Source organism: Drosophila virilis, chromosome 5 (genome assembly GCF_030788295.1).
Source record: "Drosophila virilis strain 15010-1051.87 chromosome 5, Dvir_AGI_RSII-ME, whole genome shotgun sequence".
NCBI classification, from domain to species: Eukaryota; Metazoa; Arthropoda; class Insecta; order Diptera; family Drosophilidae; genus Drosophila; species Drosophila virilis.
Genome location: NC_091547.1, coordinates 5,795,394 through 5,815,703, shown reverse-complemented (window position 1 = coordinate 5,815,703; position 20,310 = coordinate 5,795,394). Strand labels below are relative to the sequence as shown.

Genomic DNA, 20,310 nt, shown 5'->3' with positions numbered 1-20,310 from the left:
GATGCTGCTAAATAATTTCTATAGCACACTTTTGCGGGCAACGAAGAAAGCACACATACGCCACGTGCGCCCGCACAATCGGACAGCTTTGCCATTTACGTGTGAGTGTGTGGTCATGTGTGAGTGTGTGAGTGAGAGTGTGTGTGTTTATGTGTCTGTGGTCAGACAATTGGGCAGCTAAGCAGCTAGAGCTCTCCAAGCAGTCAAACAAATGCGCCCAAAAGCCTTTTAGCTAGAAATAAAAAGAAAAGAAAAAATAGAAGCGTTTACGCTTCATTTATCGATTGAATTTGAAATCAGCCGCAATTGGATAGCCTCGACAATGTCTTGGAAGCCAGGCTCTGTTCTGTTCGGTTCTGTTTTGTTGACTTTTGTAATGGGCGCCCAAGCACTTGAAATTTCCGTTTACCTAACTGAAAATACACGCGGAATGCCAGCCAAACCAGGGCCAAGCAAAGCGAAGCCCACCTCCGACTCATTATTTATGCATAAATATGAGCGGCAGCGATTTGTTTGATTGCGCGCGACCTTCCCGCGACACCTTCAGCCCTCTCGTGGACAGTTTGTCTGGCACGTCAGTCGAATACATGGCCGTATTTAACACAGAGGCAAACGAAAAGAATTTGTGAGATGCCCGGAATTATTAGAGGTGGTCGCAGGACTGGGCGGGGCACCGAAACCGAACGCTTACCCCAGACGGGCAACTGTTTCATTTGAGTTATTTACTTATTTTTTCGACAGCTGTTTCGTATGCCGATTCGATTTCGGTTGAGATTCGATTAAATTGATATGAAATTAATTTTGTTTGCATACATTTTCGGTTTGGTTTGTTTGCATTTTGCGTTTTGCGTTTATTTTAATTGTTGATTTACATTTTGTTTAATTTCAATATAATTCATTTACATTTTTCGTTTGCTTGTTTTGAATTAATTATAAAGTTGATTTTATTTTGTTTTGTTTTTGCAATAAATGTTTAATAAATGTGTTTTATATTCATGCGCAGATTCTTTGGCAAAATCTTCAAGTGGTCCAAAAAATCGTAAGTTCTTCGGGTGGAGGGGGCCACGCGGTGGTTCCCTTAGCCCCCAGGGCAGCATGGCGTCCTATCAGGGTGTGCTCAAGGATTACAGTCACAGCAGCTTGAACGAGGCTTTCAAATCCCAAAACAATGTCAACTTTAAGTTAATTAAAACAGGTGAGTGTTCCATGAGCTACATAAATCTATTGACATCAGCATAACTTGCTGGATAAAGCGAACAGTTGAGTTTATCGGGAAATTTGTGTTGTCGATTTCCGTGCTCGAGTAAACAATTTATATAATGTGGGGGAGTGAGTGGGCGTGTGATTGGGAGTGTGTGTTTCTGTGTGGGCGGGTATTGTGTTTTATTTGATAAGTTTCTCGATTGTTTTGGCTGCTTTTTTTGTCTCTTTTATATGGTATCGCTTTATGGCTTATTGATTTGAATCGCAGCGCTTCTTTGTTTTGCCGCATGCTCAGATACCTTGAGATTGTTGGCCATAAATCTATTCAATTGATGTGGACACGTTTCCAAGTCCGCACTCTACATAAATAACGCAACTTAACATCTGGCTGCCATATGGCGATATGTCAGCTTTACAGCTTGAGTCCCCCAACTATTTGGACCTTCTTCTTTGAAAGTTTCTATATTTTTATTTCAACTTTAGCACACATGCTGCATGCTGACCCTTCGGGTATGTTGTCAATTTTTAATACCCTGTGATTAAGCAAATGGGTGCCATAATTCACAGAAAGCAACAGAAAGAAGAAAAAGCATGAATATAATACGTATTTTCTGTTGACACTTCAATATAATACAGTTCCTTGCATTCACAGCTCCCTTTTTTCTTGGAAATAAAATGCAGTGCAAAAGAGAAATATTAATGAAATATTTTTGTTGTCTGTCGCACTCCCATGAATAACCATAAATACGCGATGTATTTTAATACGCCTTCTTCGCTGACGCAGAACAAAATAATAAAAGAAAGAAACGACGAAAACAATTGCAAACAGCGGGCAGAAACCGCAAATAAATTGTAAAAATATATGACTTTTTATTTTTTTAATAATTTACTTGAGACTTAAGCAACTTTTTGCCATAACAGAAACTAAAGTTGATTACAAACAAAGTTTTGTATAAGCAGATCAAAACACAAATCCATAAATAATAAGTGCAGCACATGAAAAACAAAACTCAAAACTTTAATTGAAATGAAAATTCACAGAGTGTAAATGCAGTAAAGTACAGATATATTGAAATTTTGCAGTAAAGTACAGATATATTGAAATTTTGTGGACAATTTGTAATGAACTTATGCTTAAGATCGAGACAAGTGACTGCAAGTGATGGCTATTCAGCGGGTTTTTAGCTAAATGACAATATATCCAATAAGAATTTTTAACTGATTTAGCTTTTTTTAATGTTCTAAAAGCTTCTTCAGCTGTTATTAACATGGCATTAAGCCACTTTTTTAAAATGACAGCTGGCAACACTTTCTATTACTTACGGTCTATTGCACGACTGTCGATATTATCGAGCGTAATGAAAACCTATCGATATATTTGTATGAGTTTGTCCAGAGATTAGTAGAAATGGATGTTAGGTTAAATACAGGGTAACTCGCAGTCAGGCGCTATAGATTTGTTTACACTTGCTTGCGTTATTTGTCGCATCTGCCAGGACGCACAACATTTCAAAGCACGAGCATAACTTTGACTTGTGTCACTAAAAGTTACACACAACCTGCCAAAAGCAACAAACACAAACTGAGCAGAAATTGCATTTGGGCCACCCGTTTGTAATTTCAACTCTCCCAGCGAGTTGGGGGAAAACTTTTTAATAACATTTCTTTGTACAGGGCAAAGGCCAATACATGATTTGCCTTTGGCCAGGGAATCAGTGTGGCAGCTGCAACTGCAGTTGCAGGTATCGATAGCCCAGAAGTTGATTGCTGCTGTTTCCGGGAAATACTCGGTTTCGTTGCTAGAAATTTCCTTTGCAGTCAAATAGGCTTACAAATTTCTCAGGTTTTGATCAAATGCAGCTGCTGTAATGCGGCTACTTGTTGCCGCATGTCAATAAAAAAAATGTTTATGGCACATAAAGTGGGCAGGTGGTACGGCGGGTCGGCTAAAAGTTAAAAGCCAGCCCCAGCTACATATATAAACATATATTTAAATAGTCGTAAATGTGATGGATTACAGCGATGACAGACAGTTTTCTCATATGACGCAGCTATTCATGCTTTTACGAGCAGCCTTTTTCCCATTAAGTATACGCAGCGTACGGCATGCGAAGGGCAGCGCGCACATTGTGTTGATGAAATACCTGGACTACTAAAAATCAGTTAAATCCTTGGCTTATTGCAGCTTAAACATTCAGCTGGCACTCTAAATATGTGCACATTTTAGCCTGAAGCTGGGCAAAAGCCTGTAGCAGAGCTTCTAATGCATTTTGCTGCTAATCGAAACATTTTCTTGCTGCACTTTTGCTAAATGCTAAAATTTCTTTAATTCTTTCTCTCTATACAAGGATTTGAGTTTAACTCGGCTCAGCTTAAATCTTATCCGATGATGCTGCATCATGGTCTCAAAATGTTTTAAATAAATATGGAATAGATTTTACTAATTCCATTATAAAATTGTCTAAAAAAAACGGATTAAAGATTGAGTTCTAACTTTTGTTTATTTGTGCTGGAACATTTTATAGAATTTTGTAACGAAATTAAAGGCAAAAACGAACAGCACAACCCACATTATGTATGCGCATAGTGACTTCGGGCTAGTCCTGGCCGGTGTGTAATGGGTTTGTGGGTTGGTTTACGCAAAAACGAAAAAAGAAGACTCCCAAACAAAATACAGAATTTTACTCTGGCTTTGATTCAATGCAAATTGAGTGCTGCTTCGAATTTTCAAACGTTTTTAAGGTTAGCTCGCTTGTCAGCTCGTTTACTAGTTGGTATTCCTGTGCCTCTCACTGCAAGCGAATACTATCGATGTAAATTGAATTGAATTATTTATTTTACGATATTTGCATGGTTAGTTTTTGTGCAGGCAATACATTGATAAATACATAAATTATAAAATATGGCATCGACTATCCAATTGGCGATCTGGCAGCCTTCATATTTAAATATCGATACAAGCTGCATTTAAATACCAAAAGGTATCGACTTATCGATAGTAAATGCAAGAACAAGTTGGAGCGTGCACTGATCGTGCATTGGCAGCGGAACAAACTTTTCATATTGTTGGTAAACATTTGTACATGTGCCTGTATCACAATTATTTATATATATATATATTCAATTTAATTGCAGTATCCGATTTCAACGAATCACTCTCCCAATTGTATGAGGAACATGCAACTGCCCTTCAAACTTTAGTGTCCAATTATCGAAAAAAGAATGCCGAGCTGCGCAAGGAAAGGTACGCGCCGCAACTGGATACCCATTTTCAATGGAGCACTTAACGATTTACAATTTTTGTTGTTCGCTGTTTATGTTCACAGACCCGCCTGCCATCTGGCCATTTTTCAGGCATGGGAAACATTCCTGCAGGAAGCGGAAACCGACTCGCAGGCCTGCAACGATGTGGCCAGTGTGCTCTCCCGTCAGGTGAGACAATTTTCAGCGCATCTGTGTGTGTGTGTGTGTGTGTGAGTGTGTGTGTGTGTGTCGCGTTGACAGTTAAATGGATAAGTTGTGTTGACCTCGTTAAACATTACACTCGTACAGAGCTAACCGCAGCAGCAAAAATAGATTGTTGCTGTTCTGTGCGTTAATTGAATAATGGCCATCCTTAAATCAATCGCCGGCTAACCAGAGAATTAAACACACGCACACACACACAGACAGACACTGACTAATTATGCTTAATGTGCGCTGAGTGCATGTGTGTGTGTGTGTGATGTGCCCTGGGAATTCGCGTGTGTAATTGAAGCGGCGCATAATGTAATTCTTTTTAATATAAACGCCTATCAACATTTTAATCAAAGGGTATGTTGAGTAACACAGTTAGCATTTGCGCTTAATATATAGACTAGAAGACTTAATAAGTAGACTAAGCAGCAATATCCGAAGGGCTCGAGCTAATCATGCTCGTCCGTCTTCCTTTCCGTGCAGCTATATAGTTAAGTAATTTCATAGAGCTGATATATCTTGAAAGAGTTAGGCTCTTTAGCCGAGTTATGCTTAAATGCAGCCACAACAGCTTGCAGCATAATTATTAACTGTGTTTATAACAATAACCGACTGACGCTTGAATTATGTCCAATTTTTGTCTTGTTTTTTTATTCACACCTCAAGGGATATCTGGCAGTCGCGCTTTCGTGGCCCGCGCTTTTTTATGTGTTTTTCTCATGTTTCTTGTTACATTTTTTATGTGCTTTATTTTGTTTGTTTTCATTTGCATTTTGCATGATGATTTGCATTTTTGGGCGCCCAAGTAATAAACAAAAAAAACGGAAAAACTCCATGAGTTGGAACATATGGAGAGACTTCATGTTAAAGAAGGGGCCAAGCGCTTGTGGGTGGAAAGTTAATTAACGTAAATGGAAATATGCTATTCTAGCGCAAGCTGTGTAATATATTTATATATATTTATTTCATGCTGGTTTCTTTTCATTTTGTATGTTCGCAGGTGTCACGGCCAATGTTGGATAAATCCTTTCATCGCAAAGTTCAAAGTCGCAAAATCTTTACACACAGGGAGTCTTTTGAGACGATAATCGCAAAGACTGAAGAGAAGCTGTCAAAGGTGCGTTACAAACATGCAACAGCAACAACTTGCAACATAATTAAGTGGCATGTCAAGCGCTTGTTATTAATGAGCTGCACTTAATGTTGCCTGGCAGTTGGCTTATTAAGCGGCTCAGCGTGTGGCTACAGTCGTGCATGAAAGAACAGCAAAGGACTTTAAGCCGCACGTACACGACACAGTCATATATATATATATATATATATGTATATGTATTACGCATACGCAATGCTGTCGCATGCTCCTTGATAATTGCACATTTCTTTATTGTTTTCCGTTGGTTTTCATTTTATTTTGCTGTGTATTGCAGTGTCGCCTGGACTACAAGCAGTGCCACATGGCACATCGCCAGAATCCCAGCCAGCACTCGCTCACCGAATATATTGATGCGCACAATGCGTACGTGCAGCAGTTGCATGCCACCAATGGCATGCTGGAGGCCTATCACGGCGACACATTGCCACAATTGATGCAGGAACTGGAGGAGATACACAACGACCTATGCAACATTGTTTCCGATTCGCTGCTGCAGGGCGCCGATGTAATTGCCAGCAAGGTGAGTCGCATTATCTCGATTTATGGCTACGTGCAGCAATTTGTTGCCACTGCAGTGCAGAGTGCAATGGCTGGGTAGTGTGCAGCAGGTGGTTGTTGCAAAAACCTCACACATTTGCCATGACTGGAATCTGAGTTACAATTAGCACTCGTCCTCAAATACAATTTCATCATCACCATTATAATAATTGCTCATAATTGCGAGGTGCGCAAATTGCGCAGGTAATTTATATAATGTTCGGTGCGTGCGCGCGCGGACATCAAACACTTGCGCCAGCAAATGCTCATGACTATTAAATGCTGTTTGTTTTTATTTCCATATATATACACATTTAGGCCGCGGAGCAGGCGAAGCGCTACGGCTGCCTGGCCAGCCAGTGTAGCGCCGTGTCGCCGCAACAGGATCTGGTGAATTTTGTGCGTTTGCTGGCGCAGCCATCGCAGGCACAGAAGGTGCCCAAACGCGTCTTCGCCCCACCACAGGCACAGCAGCCGGGCGAGCCGTCCGAGGAGACGGGTGACTATAATGTAAGCACACACACACACACACACAAATTATACATTATCGTTACACACTGACACACGACTCTTACACAGGAGATGACACCCATTTTGCGCAACGAGCTCGTCTTTGACCGGCACTCGACGCTGTCGCAGCGCTCCGCACTGGAGTCGCTTAAGCGTGAGGCAATTGAATTGGAATTGCAAATACGTCAGCTGCAGGTGTGTGCTACAAGTCTACGCCATATACATGTGTTTCTTCAGTTTATTTATATGTGTATATATTTTTATGTGTGTGTGCAGGACTCCATTGATGCACTGAATCGCACACAAACACGCGGCATTGAGGGTCAACTGTACAACAAGGTTAACGAGCTACAAGAGGATTTGTCCATGAAGAAATTTGATTTGCGCGCCAAGCAAATACACCTCGCTGCCATACGTGCACAGGTGAGTTTTATGTGTGGTGAATAAACTAACATTAGCCGATGCACGAACCCAAGCTTAAAGCTTGGCAAATGTGTTGAACTTGCAGTGCAGCTTTTTGTGGCAGCTTTTTGGTCTTAACACCTGTTGATGCGGAAGAGCTTTTACAGCTTTCAAATATTTACTTCATTTGTCTAATCCTTATTGGTTTTTTCTAAAAGAATTTGTTTCTGGAGTGCGCCTTAGCTTCTCTCAACAGCTAACAGTGCTGAATATAAGTGCGTGCATACTTTAAAGTACATATGCACTCGGTATGTAGGTCAAACAGCTGTGTTAGTTTTGACATTCAGTTTAGTTGGAACCCCGGTACATTGCGCATGTGCCCAAAATATGTTCAAATTCCCTAAATGCTGCACGGAGCATAACTCCGGAAGTGTTCGTCCTTCGTTTAGTTCTGCGGTAGAGGAGCTAGCGTTAGGTCAGTGTGTGTGACGACGGCCTGTGACGAGCACCACAAAACTGAAATACGAACTAAACGACAATAAACGATGTCAACCGCACGTGTTTAACTTGTTTTGGTCTACAACTAAAAGATATAACCAGTGTGTATGTGTGTGTGTGAGCATTTTTTTTTTGGGTGACACTGTTCATGTCAACTCTAAGCTAAGACAGGCGTGCGAATTGTTTGTTTGTTTGTTTGTTGTTGCTGAAAGAAGCGCAAGGCGTACAACTAGAAGTCCATTCAAAAACAGCTGTTCGATTCGGCAAAACCCACGAGAGAGCGCGAGCGTGGGAGTAGTAAGAGAGTGAGAACGCGCCTTCGTAGAACATGTGCATGCGCAGCGTTGCCAGATCGTTGTCGTCGCGCTGCCTCTGCTGCTGCTGTTGCTGCTGCTGCTGCTGCTGCTGCTGCTGCCTCGTATGCTGTTTATAAAAGCAACGTGCAAGCCTCGCAGCAAGTCAGTCACGTGCCTGCATCTGAACATTGCTGATAACGCGCGTCGCGCCACACGCTTGTTGTTGCTGCCACTAGCTGCTGAGTGATCCGCATCCGCATCCGTACGACAAATCGAAAGCGTCGCGTCTGAGAATTGGCCTTTGATTGGCTGGCCAAAAAAAATACAACTCGGGCACACGTCTGCGAATTACCCATGAGAAATGCGCTGGCATTTGTTTTAGTCTAAGGCGTTGTCCCAACAACAACAACAACAACCAAAATAATAACAACAACAAACCTTGTTATCCTCAGACCACAGTCAATATACATTTTAGAGCGCAGGACAGGCAGGCTTTTGTGTTCAGTTCCCTTAAGGCGTTTACTCAAAATCTAACTCAAAACTTAAAGAAAACAAAAACTCTATATAAATCTTGACTTGACCGTAAGTAAAGCATAACAAATGTCGTTGATCAACAAAAAAAAAAAAAGCGATAACAAATTAAATACATACGCGTAGGCAGCATATTGTAAAATAAGAATTTCTTAGCTTTCTTTAAGAAACTAACATAAACAAATAACACGCATACGCACCGTGCGCCAAAACGTATTTGCTGCGTTTATGCAAATTAAAATGCAATATGAAATGAATTTAAGAATTTAATTAATTTTTACAATCATAATAATTTACTGTGTAGCACACTCTGTCAGTTTTCTTCGATACGTTTTGCTTGCTTTTCAGTAATTTCGTAATTAGTGCATACTAAAAATAGTTAACACAAGTCGGTTGGCAAACCAGACGAGAATAAGCAAACACCCACACACACACACACACCTACAAACCTACACACATACACACAAGCTTGTACAAAATTCTTAGCAGCAAATAGCAATAGCAATAGCAATAGCTATATAGAAATACATTTATCTCGAACACACTTTCACCCAGCTCACCTACTAAATACATATCCTAGAGCCACCTACTCAACTATAAATAGAAATTGAAACCAAACAATGCTACTACTTGCTCTCGCTACTGTACTGTAAATACCAAACTAATCCACTTTGCTATAATCTATAGAAAGTAGTTCACTTAATTATATGTAAAAAACAAAAAAAAAAAAAAAAAAAAAAAAAAAACAAGCAACAACTACTAATAAAAGGCTCGCATTGCATTTATCATATTACGTGTCTAACGAATGTGCAATTCCGTTCATAAACGGCAAATCATTTGACGGACTCGCATACGAACATTGCAAATTTGATAATAATAATAATAATAATAATTGTTGTTGTTTACACGTCGTGCTAACGAACAAATTCCCATCGAATCTTGTCCACACATCCACAACCAGCAGTAGCTACTAATCTAAACTAAAAACAAACAGTGCACCATGCGCGTTATCGTACTCAAAAAGAATCGCACTAATAAACGCGGCACGCCCACGGCAACAGCCACGCGAGAGCCTCCAAAAAAATCGTACGCAAAAGTAAGAAATTCGTATATCTAGATGCAATTATCAATTGGTTTACATATGCTTCATTTCTAGGCAAAATATGCTCCTTCCACAGGGCTACACGCAAAAAAAAATAAACAATTTTTTCCCAAATTTTTAAATATATTTGAAGAGGCTTCCAAAATCTTATTTACATAATTCCATTGACAGCCTAATATAATTTTATTGTGGAAAGAGTATTCAAACTTCGTCACAGCGAAGATAAACTTTAAACATATTTTCATTCAGTTTTATTTATTTTCATTTTCTGTCCAAATTTGCCAGTGCAATCAATTTTTGAGTAATAAAACGATTAGCAAAAATGCAATTGTTCACATTTTAGTAACGATTTCCAATTTTCGCGAGTTTTCATTATTGTAAACGAATACAATTAAATGCGAAATAATATTTATAATACAATAATCACAACAGCATGTTTAACTAGTACAATTTATTAAAACAATGACATTGCATTTGTACATATTAGAGCAAAAAACATAAAATAACAATAATAACAATTTAAATAGCTCAAAAATTGGTTGTAGTGGTCGGAATTATGGCATGATAATACAAATAAACATTTATATATATATAAGCTTTAGACTAATTAGTTTTTATATATCTTGAACGCTAGCGTAGTAAGCAATGCTTGAGAAACTGCATCAATGAATCTTTTTTATTCCATTTAATTGTCTTATTAAAATGCAAACAATACAATTATTATGTTAACTGTGCTCTCTATACCTCGCTAGCCGTAAAGAGCACTTCGAAATCGTCGTCTGTGTGTTCGACTCGTCGCATCTGCATATAGTATGCCAGGGCAATCACAATGAAATATGCCTCAAGACCTGAAATATATTACATTTAGTGGCGAAATGATACATGGCTCGTACGCTATCCCATTTTTATGTGGAATTGTTATTCAGCATTGAGTTTGCCTGTTAGTTTGCGCATAGTGTTGTAAAATGTTGCCATTTGCTGCTAAGCAGTGCTGTAAAACAATTTAAAATAGTCGCAATAGTAAGGTCTTTTAGAAGACCTTTGCATTTTGCAAATGATAGAAAACTCATCTAGATATTCCATGTTTCGAGTTATGCATTTTCCAACACTGTAACCAAACAGTTAACTCCTGTCGATGCTGATAACACTTAAGAAGCTTTTGTGAAACTCAAGCGCCATACTAAGCTGTAAATAGGTTCTGAAAGGGTATTGGGTGTATTATGACTAACCTGCTGAAAATACATCGAATAGCAAAAGTTCGGGTATGCAGTCCAAGACCAGTGTGTAAAACATGCTAATCAGTGTGCACAAGGCTGTAACATAAATCCAAAGCAAGACGCACATCTTGCGCTCCTGCAGACAGTGTTAACATTAGGGCCTATTTAGAACGAGTATTTGGCTAGTTAATACTCACAAAGATGACGCCCGCCAAAAGTAGTTGGGCGCTGAAAAACCCAACGAGGGCCAGAAAGAAGTTGAACTGTGCACTGTGCTGGGTAACTTTCGTATCAACCCACTCGGGCGCTAAAAGACGATCCTTGTGGACATATAGTTCCTTGTAGCCATGATATATCTGCCATAGACCGGAGAGAGCTTCGAACAGGGCAATTAGCTTGCAGCCCAATTTCAGATCGAAGAAGAAACAGCAGCTCTTCAGATTCTCCATATGCTGGGCGACGCCATTGAGGCGTTGTCGCCAAGCTGTATCCCCGATGCCTTGATTGACGCCTTGCAGCAAATTTGGAAAAGACATTGAAAATCGTTAAATTCTTGAAGTGAAACAAATTGTTAATCAAAAATAATTTCGGTTGGCAAATGTGAGCGTGTTGAACCCAGTGAAAAGCCTACTTAGTTGTGCCTAAGCTTTTGATTGTTTTCGGCTGCTTTTGATTACGATTTTCTTTTATTGAGTTTTTGCCATTTTGTGCAATTTCCTAGACGAAATTAAGTGCAGAAGAAAATCCAATTTGATTTATTTGTTTGGCGCAGCGAAAGCGAAAACGCCGGAAAATGGGAACAAAATCTAAAACAATTCAATTTTCCAAGCATCCAAGCTTTTAGCTATAACTCTCTGGCCCTCACTCACTCTCTCTCTCTCTCTATCTCACTCTCACTCTTTCGCTTTCTCTGTCTGACATCCATCTAAGTCGCAGTCGCAGTCCTTGGCTCAAATTGCGCTGCCGCTTACTCTGCTGCCATTGGCACAATCAGTTGGCCATAAGCGAAATTCCTTTACTGATTTCCTTTTAAAAGCATTTTTCGAATTGTCTTGACTTGGCCACTTGAACTTTGTGTCCATTGCCATATGCCCCGCGCCTCGCCTCTCCACTCCACTGCCGCTTACCGACTCGGCCTGCCAATTGCCGCCTCTCGCAACAGCATTTCGGCCAGCATGCCATTGTGGTTGTGTTGCTGCCTGTGTGTATGCGTGTGTGTGTGTGTGTGTGTGTGTATTGGCATTTTCCTATTTTTGTTGTTGTCTTTGTTTGAGCCATGATTACTTAGTTCTGGCCCAAGCTGGCTTTCAATGGCATTTATTTTGGCCACGTCATCTTAGGACAATGAGTGGCCCATTTGATTTAAATGAAGTTGAAAAGCATTTCATATTTTTATTAAATTAATTATATCAACACTTTACTTAATTAACTTTAATGCAGCTGGGCTTAACTCTTAAAGTGATGACTTAAAAGCTAAATAAATATAAATTAAATGCTTAACTTTGTTTGTTTTTCACAAACAATCATACAATTGCCGATTGCAGCTGCAAATATTTTCAGATTTTATTTATTTTGTTGCTGTTTTATATATAAAAATACATTTTTCTGACTGTTTGCTTTAACCTTGCGGCTATTTTAAACCCTGTTTTTATATAAATAGTTGATTAAGGGTGTATTCAACTTGCTATAAATATAGTATATAATATAGCTTAGCTTAGCAGGAGAAGAAATCTTTTCATTAGAATTTGGCATAGGCTAGTTGACCAGAATCGAAAGGTCTTTTAACATACTTGGACTGTTTGCCCCACGTCCAGGCTTATATATTATAATTTGTCAATAATAATCCGCTTATTGTTTATCGTTATGAATGTTTAACATAATAAATAGCATTTGCATAACGCGGCCAAGTCAAGCGCAAGCATTTTGTCATTTCCCTCGGCTCGGGCACATTCTTTTCACGTTTGACATGGCGCCCAAATGTAGGCTACACAAAATAGATAACTTGACATTTGAATAGATGCCTGCCACATGCAAATGAAATGAAATTTTCCCGTCTTTCGGAACTGGTTGACAACTATTTGAGGTTCTCGTGGCGCGTGGCTTAAATAGATTGGGCCAGCAGCCGTATTGTGTGTGGGGCTAAGGTCAACTAAAAGGGTTAATTTTAAATTTATTGCGACGCCCTTGTTACATATGCCCCCAAATCCATGCGCAGGGACTAGCCCAGGGCAAGCAGTTAACACAAGGCGTAGGCGTAGTCCAAAATGTTGCCAACAACAACACCAATTTACACGTACCCCCGACACACACACACACACACACACGCACACTTGCACACACAGCTTAATTTATGTAACGTGAGTTGAGTCCTTTGGGAGCGACCTGCATGACGGCTATGACATGGCGATATTTCTTTGCTGCTGCTGCTGCTGTTGCTGTTGCTGCCAGGACACGTTATCTGGGCAAACTGTTGCAGGCGTAGCGCAGTGGGCGTGGCTGTACTTTATTTTATTGCTTTAATAAATATAAAATGCGTTGCGCTCGCTCGCTCTTTCTTTCATATTTTGTTTTTCTTTTTTTTTTTCTCTGCGCAGAGTTAAGGGCATAGTTTGTTGCCACAATTAGCTGTGGGCCTGACAGCACTCAATCTTTGGCTCGCATTTAATTGGTCGCTGCCAAACATAGCTCGCCACATAGGCAAAGATAATTATTGTTATGGCTGCCGCTGCTGCCTGCCACACATAAATTTTAATTAATCATAAAAATGCGCATCAAAATGCCACAGGTTCAGAGCCAGGATTCAGCGCGTATTGTGTATGCCCTTTGTTCTGGTTGTTGTTGTTGCTGTTGTCCTTGTTGTTGTTGTTGTTGTTGTTGTTTTATGCCTAGCACCCGCTGCTCTGAGAAATTCATATTCGTGTTTAATAATAAATCACAAGATGCTGCCGCTTGGAGGTCACAGCAGCAGAGTCTGCTCCCATTCATTTTGCTTAGCCGCTGGGACAGTTGAATGCGCTGCAACGTTTGATTTTCATTAGCACGGACGCACGCACACCAACACATACTAGGACACACACACACACACGCACACCAACACACACACGTCAGCTTGTAAGTCGTCTGGCTGCAAAATGGCGCCATAAAAGGATTGTTGCCGGCTAAGAAAATTTAATTAAAGTCATCATGCCATTGTCCAACCCCGTAGTATGCCCTTTGCCCCCCCACCCGCCACTGTCCCCTATCCGTGCCCCCATGTCAATTAATCAGGCAGCACGCAGACAGCATTTTTATCAGAAGGATGTTTGCATCAACTAATTTGCTGAATTTTGCGGCGTGTAAATAATTATTATATGCCTGCATTTTCCGCTGTCCTTCCTGTTGTTTCATTTGTTCCATTTTATTGCTGCCGCTCGCCGACTCTCGAATATCTAATAAAATTACAAATAATGCTTAAATTCGAACATTTTGCAATACACATGCTGTGGGTACTTTGAGCTTATTGTAAGTTCTGTTACGCTTTGGCGGACATTTGAGATGTAGCTTTTAGAAAAGTATTTACAAATAAAGCATCCTCATGTAATAGCGTTTGGCAAGTTCAGTGTATACCCTAGTCGGTCACTCCCGATTAGGGCACTTTTACTTGCTCTTATTCATTGATTTTCTGTGTTATTCATTTATATACATTGTTTAAGTTGCATTACTAATTAACTACTTTAATGGAACGGAATACAATTCAGTTTTAAGTTCAGTTCAGAGTTCTTTCCCTATTAGGCTTATAATAAAAGAGTTTTGTGCTAGCTTTGTCTTCTGTCCGTTGCTAATAATTCTCAAGTGGTTGTAGCTTCGGACTGGCAAAGTATCCTAATAATAGAAACGGGAGATACTTTATATAACGATACTCATTAAGCTTGTCCTTGCCCCAAATTGTGTACCCGGTATATTTAGATTTTCCTCTTGCAATTATTCTGTGGCTCAAACGATTTCCCTTAGTATAAAAATTCAATTCAAGAAAATGTGTATGATTTTCTCTTTGTATTAAAATCGAAAACCAGCTCAGATAAACATGCAGCAATCGCCTAAAGTTTGAATACCTAAAGACATATAAGAGGCATTTAAGATTTTAAAGAGTATTTTGGTAGAGTATTTAAAAGCTTGTCTTTATATTTGTGCTCAAACTCTTCCGCTCGTCATGGCTGCTGTTCGAAGTTGATAAATATTTAAGCGCAAATCTGAACAGCATGCTGTGCGCAGCTCTTAGTGGAAAAGCAGCTGCTTTTTGTGGTTATTTAGTTGTTGTTGCTGTTGCAGCACTTGGCAGACAGATTTGAGCAGCTCGGATCGGCTTTGAGGGCAGCGCAGTTCGGGCGGGGTTTTTGCAAGATTTCTCTAAGAGTTTGTTGACGCACGACAAGTGCCGCATTTTTGGTTTGTCTTATTTATTTCTCGACCGATTGTTTGCCAGTGTCTGTGTGCAGCTAAAGTTTTCTGGCTGTTTTCATTCATTAAAATTTCATTTGAAAATCAACCGAAATGCTGTCATAATCCTTGCTGGCCATTTGTTTTGCCAGCATTTTGGACGCAGGCATTTTCTCTTGCCACTTGAACAAATATTTCTGTCAGCAAAACACTCCCCAGATGGACATAGTTTTTTGTTGTTGTCGTTCTTGTTGTTGCTCTGAGTAAAGTGCAAGGATCTCGTTTAAAGTTCAAGATATAGGTTTGTGTTTTTAGCTGGCAGCTTGTGGATTTTTGACTTTGTGTGTTGCCAATGGCCATATTTCATACATTTAATTGCTGCGCGCCTTATCCGGCGTGCGTTTTATTTGACGTTCATAGTTTATGCTTCACCTTGCTGCCATCCCTTTTTAGGGGGCGTGGCGCTGTCAAGATAAACACAGCCAGAGCTTGTGCGAGATGGAACACGGGGATAACAAAAAAAATAGTAAGGCTCCCAACATTGTTTGACTTTGCCAATGCCGTGGAGGAGCAGAAGCAGCAAGTTTTTTTTTTTTTTTTTTTTTTTTTTTTTAGCTTGTTTGCTTCGCTGTGCTCTGTTCTGTTCTGGTTTACACTTGGCTGGTTATCCCTTCAGAGCACTTTGGCAGTTAAACCGTAAAGATGATAAATGCGAATGTCTTTCAATTTGAGTTCTGCTCTGCCTGCACCTAGCCCCTGGAATTTATGGTTATGCCAGTGACCCGAATTAGGCCAAAACAACATTTTGCATATTTTCTTTTTCTCAGAACAGTTTCGCTTAGCCTCCAATTTTTTTTGGTTTTTGTTGGTAAGTTTCTCTGATTGACAGCCAGCTGGCCGCCTGCTCGGCGCCCCCTTTGTTTGGGCTTAAATATGGCAAAGTCACATTAATCAACACTTAAACGTTTAATTGCCGCACATTAATCTTGAGGCAAACTGCCGCCCGCCCCCAAAAAAGCTAAAGTGGCTACAGTTGTGCCTTCTGTCGAGTGTCTATCTCGCTATCTCTTTCTGTATCACACGCTTTCTCTGTCTGTTTGGCATTTTTCTCGTGTGCCCCCATTGACACCACGCCCCTTTGTATGATTTTGTCATTTAGCAATTAACTTTGTGCCTTTTCTCGCCCACGTTGACGCCCACGCCCACGCTCCCTTAGCTCATGAACAGGCCTCCGTTTTGGGTGTGCCAAAATTTGCGGCACGCCGCTTGTAAATATTGATGAGGCTGATGCTGCGGCTTCCGCTGTGGCAGGAACATGCCGCCTCAGCCAGGCAAGGCAGCGACAGCCGTTGATGGACTCTTGCCAAAATTATGTTGCAGCTTATGCTGCTGGCACGCAGCTGTCGCCGTTTTTGATTGAAATATGAGCTCGAATTTCGCCTGCAAACGGCAAACGCGACCGCAGAGTGCGCTCCAAGTCAACCTCTCCAACCCGCCCAAACCACCCAACTTCCACGGCTTGCAGCGAAAGTCAAAGCTGCGCAATTGAGTTAATTAATTTTCACGTTGACATTTCATTCGTTGTATATTTAATGAGCGGGTGTCGCTTTCTGGCTTCGCTCTTGCCAATTTCCATACTTATTTACATATATACATATATATATATATACATATTTACATGTTTTTACAGCACTTTTACGCCCTCGCGAATGGGTTGTGGCCACCCCGTGCCCACACACACATATTTGTGGCTCGACATGGGCTTTCCCTTGCTGCCTTACATCTGCCTCTGCCTCTGCTCCTCTCCCTTGCGGCCCTTCTTTGTTCACTTTTGTATTGCTGATTCGTTTTTCAAAATATTGTGGCAAAGTTAAGCTTGCAGCAGCCAGGGCGAAGAAAATATATTATTTCATTTTCCCATTGCATATCCAATAAGCAGGCCAACCCAGACGTAACTTCAGATGTCAAGCTTATGGCACACGAAAATAAAATAAAAGAATAGCTGAAACAAAAATTGGCAAATATTCTCATACAAAAGCAGGCTCGACTAACACTTACCCTGTGCCATCATTTTTATTTACTTATTTAAAAAGTCGCAAAGGACAAAGAAGTTCCCACGCTTCCCCATGCAATTGACTTCAACAAAAATATATTTATGGCTATAACATTCTAGATAATAATCAGGGCAATATGGAAAATATGCGGGAGCTTAAATAAGCTTGTCAAAAATCTAAACGATGCCTCTTACTCGGCTGGTCATCAGACACGTACATTAAATCAGAGCAGAGCTTTGAATTCCAATGTGTATACAAAATTGAATAGAAATTTTTGAAGATGTCGCCGAGAAAAATGTGTGCCAACATGAAATTTTCTCTATATATTACAGCTTAAAATTCCATTCACATTTGTATTTTTTTTCGATATTTAAATATTTGCTGTTTATAATTTCCATGCAAGTATTTTTCCCGTGAGTTATTTGACAACAAATTGTTGCAGCTTAAAAAATTTTAAACGTTTGTTTTTTTTTTCGCTAGAGCTAGTTGTTCAACACTTGTAATTAGAGTTGGGCTAACTTTAAAGTTGTGAACGTTAGTTTAAGTTGGGCTTGTTTTTAGGTTGTTTAGCACTGGTAGGACTTGGAGCTGCTCAACACTGTTAGCTAGCGTGCAGCTGTTTTAATAGTTGTGCAATACTTCGTTGGTTTCCCTTTAAAGTTGTTCAGCATTTTGAACTAAAGTTGGACTCTCTTTGGAGTTGTCTAACACTTGGACACGCATGAATATTGAAACACGCGCTCAACTCTAAAAGCAAAGTTTGACAAAAATTATGTTTTAATATGCCCCCTAGACAATTGAAGTGCAGCACATAAAGAGACATAAAAGTGAAAAAAAACAAATAAAAATATAAAATAACATTTACAGTATGCATAATCTATGCAACGCCCGGCCCCTTGGCACTTGCCATTTTTGCCGTTCAGCCCAGTTTCTGCCTATTTCTCTGCGACTCTCGCACAGTTGCTCAGAGCTTCTCACAGTTTCGCTTTTATTGCGTGTTGTGTTCCAGTGTTTGGCTGCCTTCAAAGGCAAAACTTTGACTATTTGCCTCGGCACTTGTCTTTTATTTTGCCATACACTTAACTGCATGGCTGTTGCCTTTGCCGTTGTCCCAGTGCCTTGTGTTGCTGCTCTTGCAAACAGTTTTTATTTTCCGCTTTTCAATTTTTATTTATGTAAATAAGTTTTGCACTGCCTGCCGCTGTTGTTGTTGCTGTTGCTCTTGTTGTTGGGGGTGTTGCCTCTGCTGCCTTGTTATCGCATAAGGATGTTGTTACAACTTTTACATTTGTTGTTGTTGCTGGTGGCATCTACATGTTGTCTGGCCGCACAGGACACACAAGCGTTGCCAAACAACGTTGTTTAAATATGTAGCCAAAGAAAACGCAGCCAGTTTCGCCCCAGCAGGACACAAAGTAATAAAGCTCGAGTGACTTTTGTGTTGCTGTCGCTCTTGTTGTTGTTGTTGTTTTTGTTGTTGTTCTTGTTGCTGCTGTTGTCGAAACTTTAATTATCACTGTATTTGCACTGTGTGTGTGAGTGTGGTTTTTCATGCACTCGCCCACACAGCCGGCGGTTGAGTGGGCCAGACCCAAGCTGTTTGAATTTTACAAACAACTTTTAGTCTGCATAGTTTTTTATTGCACACCCACCACACACACATACCCACTAGCTGCTGGCTAGCATTTTTTGTGGTTTTCAACTATGTTCTTTGCTCTTTTATTCTTCTTTTATTTTTTGTTTTTTTGGCATACTGTGAAAAAATTGCGAATACGCCGCAGTAGCCGCATTTGTGTGGTCAATAACTATTGCACAGTTCGGTGGCGCTCGTTTGTAGAAATCACGCATACGCCAAATCTGACATGCATATGCATACGCAATTAACACAAAACCATTTGGAAATTCAACGACCATCGTCATCTGCCAACATTTTCATATTCACTCGCACATTAGGCAGCCAAATCAGATACAAACACACATGCCGTACAACCAAAATTGCTCAGGCCCCAAAGTCATGAATTTTTATTGCTGCTGTCGTGTTTGCTTTTGCGTGCATTACTCAAAAAAGTGGGCGTGGCTAGCTGTGACTGTGTGCCTGACACGCAACTGCAACATGCCCGGCTCGAGTTGAGCCAAAGTGCAACAAAATTTGTCGTCGACATGCGAAATCAATGAAAGAATTACCTCAGAGCCGCTGGCCAGTTGTGGCTTTTTGTTGTGTGTTGCACATGTTTCGCTGATTGCGCCATGTTGTAGAGGGAACGGGAGAGGGGCACAGGTGGAACATGTCGGGGGTAAGTGCTAAATGATGCCACGTGCGGCGCATTGACAAGCAATTTTGCATTTGTCCGTTATGCGGGGTTGCAGGAGCTGCCAATGCGACACCATCAATTTGCAATATATCAATACGAGATGGGTGTGCCCTCTCTCTGTGTGTGTGTGTGTGTGTGTGTGTATTTGGGTGCTGTGTGTCATTTAATCTTTGCAGCTGGCTGCCAGTTGCTGTGACAACTTGATTGCGAATCCAACAACAACTCACGCTTGACAGCTGGCAGTTAATAGTTGGCAGGTGGAGTTGCCTGTGGCAGGGAGAGAGGCGGCAAGTTCCTCGGATACTAGAGAGATTGTGGCAGTTCCTTTTACGTATCACTTGGCACGTAGAAATGTTGCAGCTGCACGGCACGTTTCGGTTTCAATTAAAGCATCGTTACTAGCCCGCAAATTCGGCAAAGTTGGCAGCCATAAGCTCAGCTCCAGCTGAACGGAGCGCAGCGGTACTTCGAATGCACAAGAAGCACATGTTGCAAATACAATACATTTATGTGTGTGTGTGTGTGTGTTAGAGAATATCTAGCCGCGTTAAAGTGTGCCTGTGTGTGTGTGTGTGTGTGCACAAGTGCAAGTGTTACAAGGCCAAAAGTTTTGCAGCATTGGC

General features: G+C 40.6%; 2 protein-coding genes across 2 annotated transcripts in view; one reads left to right on the top strand and one right to left on the bottom strand.

Moving 5' to 3' along the window:
- Window positions 1–20,310, top strand: part of Stacl (SH3 and cysteine-rich domain-containing protein) — a 67,677-nt gene that overhangs the window by 3,353 nt on the left and 44,014 nt on the right. The window contains 8 exon segments of the mRNA XM_032435651.2: window positions 1,004–1,195; window positions 4,339–4,447; window positions 4,530–4,635; window positions 5,660–5,776; window positions 6,087–6,332; window positions 6,668–6,859; window positions 6,929–7,054; window positions 7,136–7,282. Coding sequence (XP_032291542.2) covers window positions 1,004–1,195; window positions 4,339–4,447; window positions 4,530–4,635; window positions 5,660–5,776; window positions 6,087–6,332; window positions 6,668–6,859; window positions 6,929–7,054; window positions 7,136–7,282 — 1,235 coding nt within the window.
- LOC26531333 (uncharacterized) lies at window positions 10,347–11,519 on the bottom strand. The gene is made up of 3 exons (XM_015174825.3): window positions 11,103–11,519; window positions 10,918–11,041; window positions 10,347–10,536 (listed from the first exon to the last, which is right to left on the bottom strand). The coding sequence occupies exons 1-3, from the start codon at window positions 11,439–11,441 to the stop codon at window positions 10,427–10,429; spliced, it is 573 nt and encodes a 190-aa protein (XP_015030311.1). The 5' UTR covers window positions 11,442–11,519; the 3' UTR covers window positions 10,347–10,426.

What these genes read in the sequence shown, in the direction of transcription:
- LOC26531333 (XM_015174825.3), bottom strand. Translation starts at nt 11,441, where the DNA reads ATGTCTTTTCCAAATTTGCTGCAAGGCGTCAATCAAGGCATCGGGGAT. An exon ending in TTTTGGCGGGCGTCATCTTT is followed by an intron (nt 11,042 to 11,102) that starts GTGAGTATTAAC and finishes CACTGTCTGCAG; the next exon opens with GAGCGCAAGATGTGCGTCTT. An exon ending in ATTCGATGTATTTTCAGCAG is followed by an intron (nt 10,537 to 10,917) that starts GTTAGTCATAAT and finishes AATATATTTCAG; the next exon opens with GTCTTGAGGCATATTTCATT.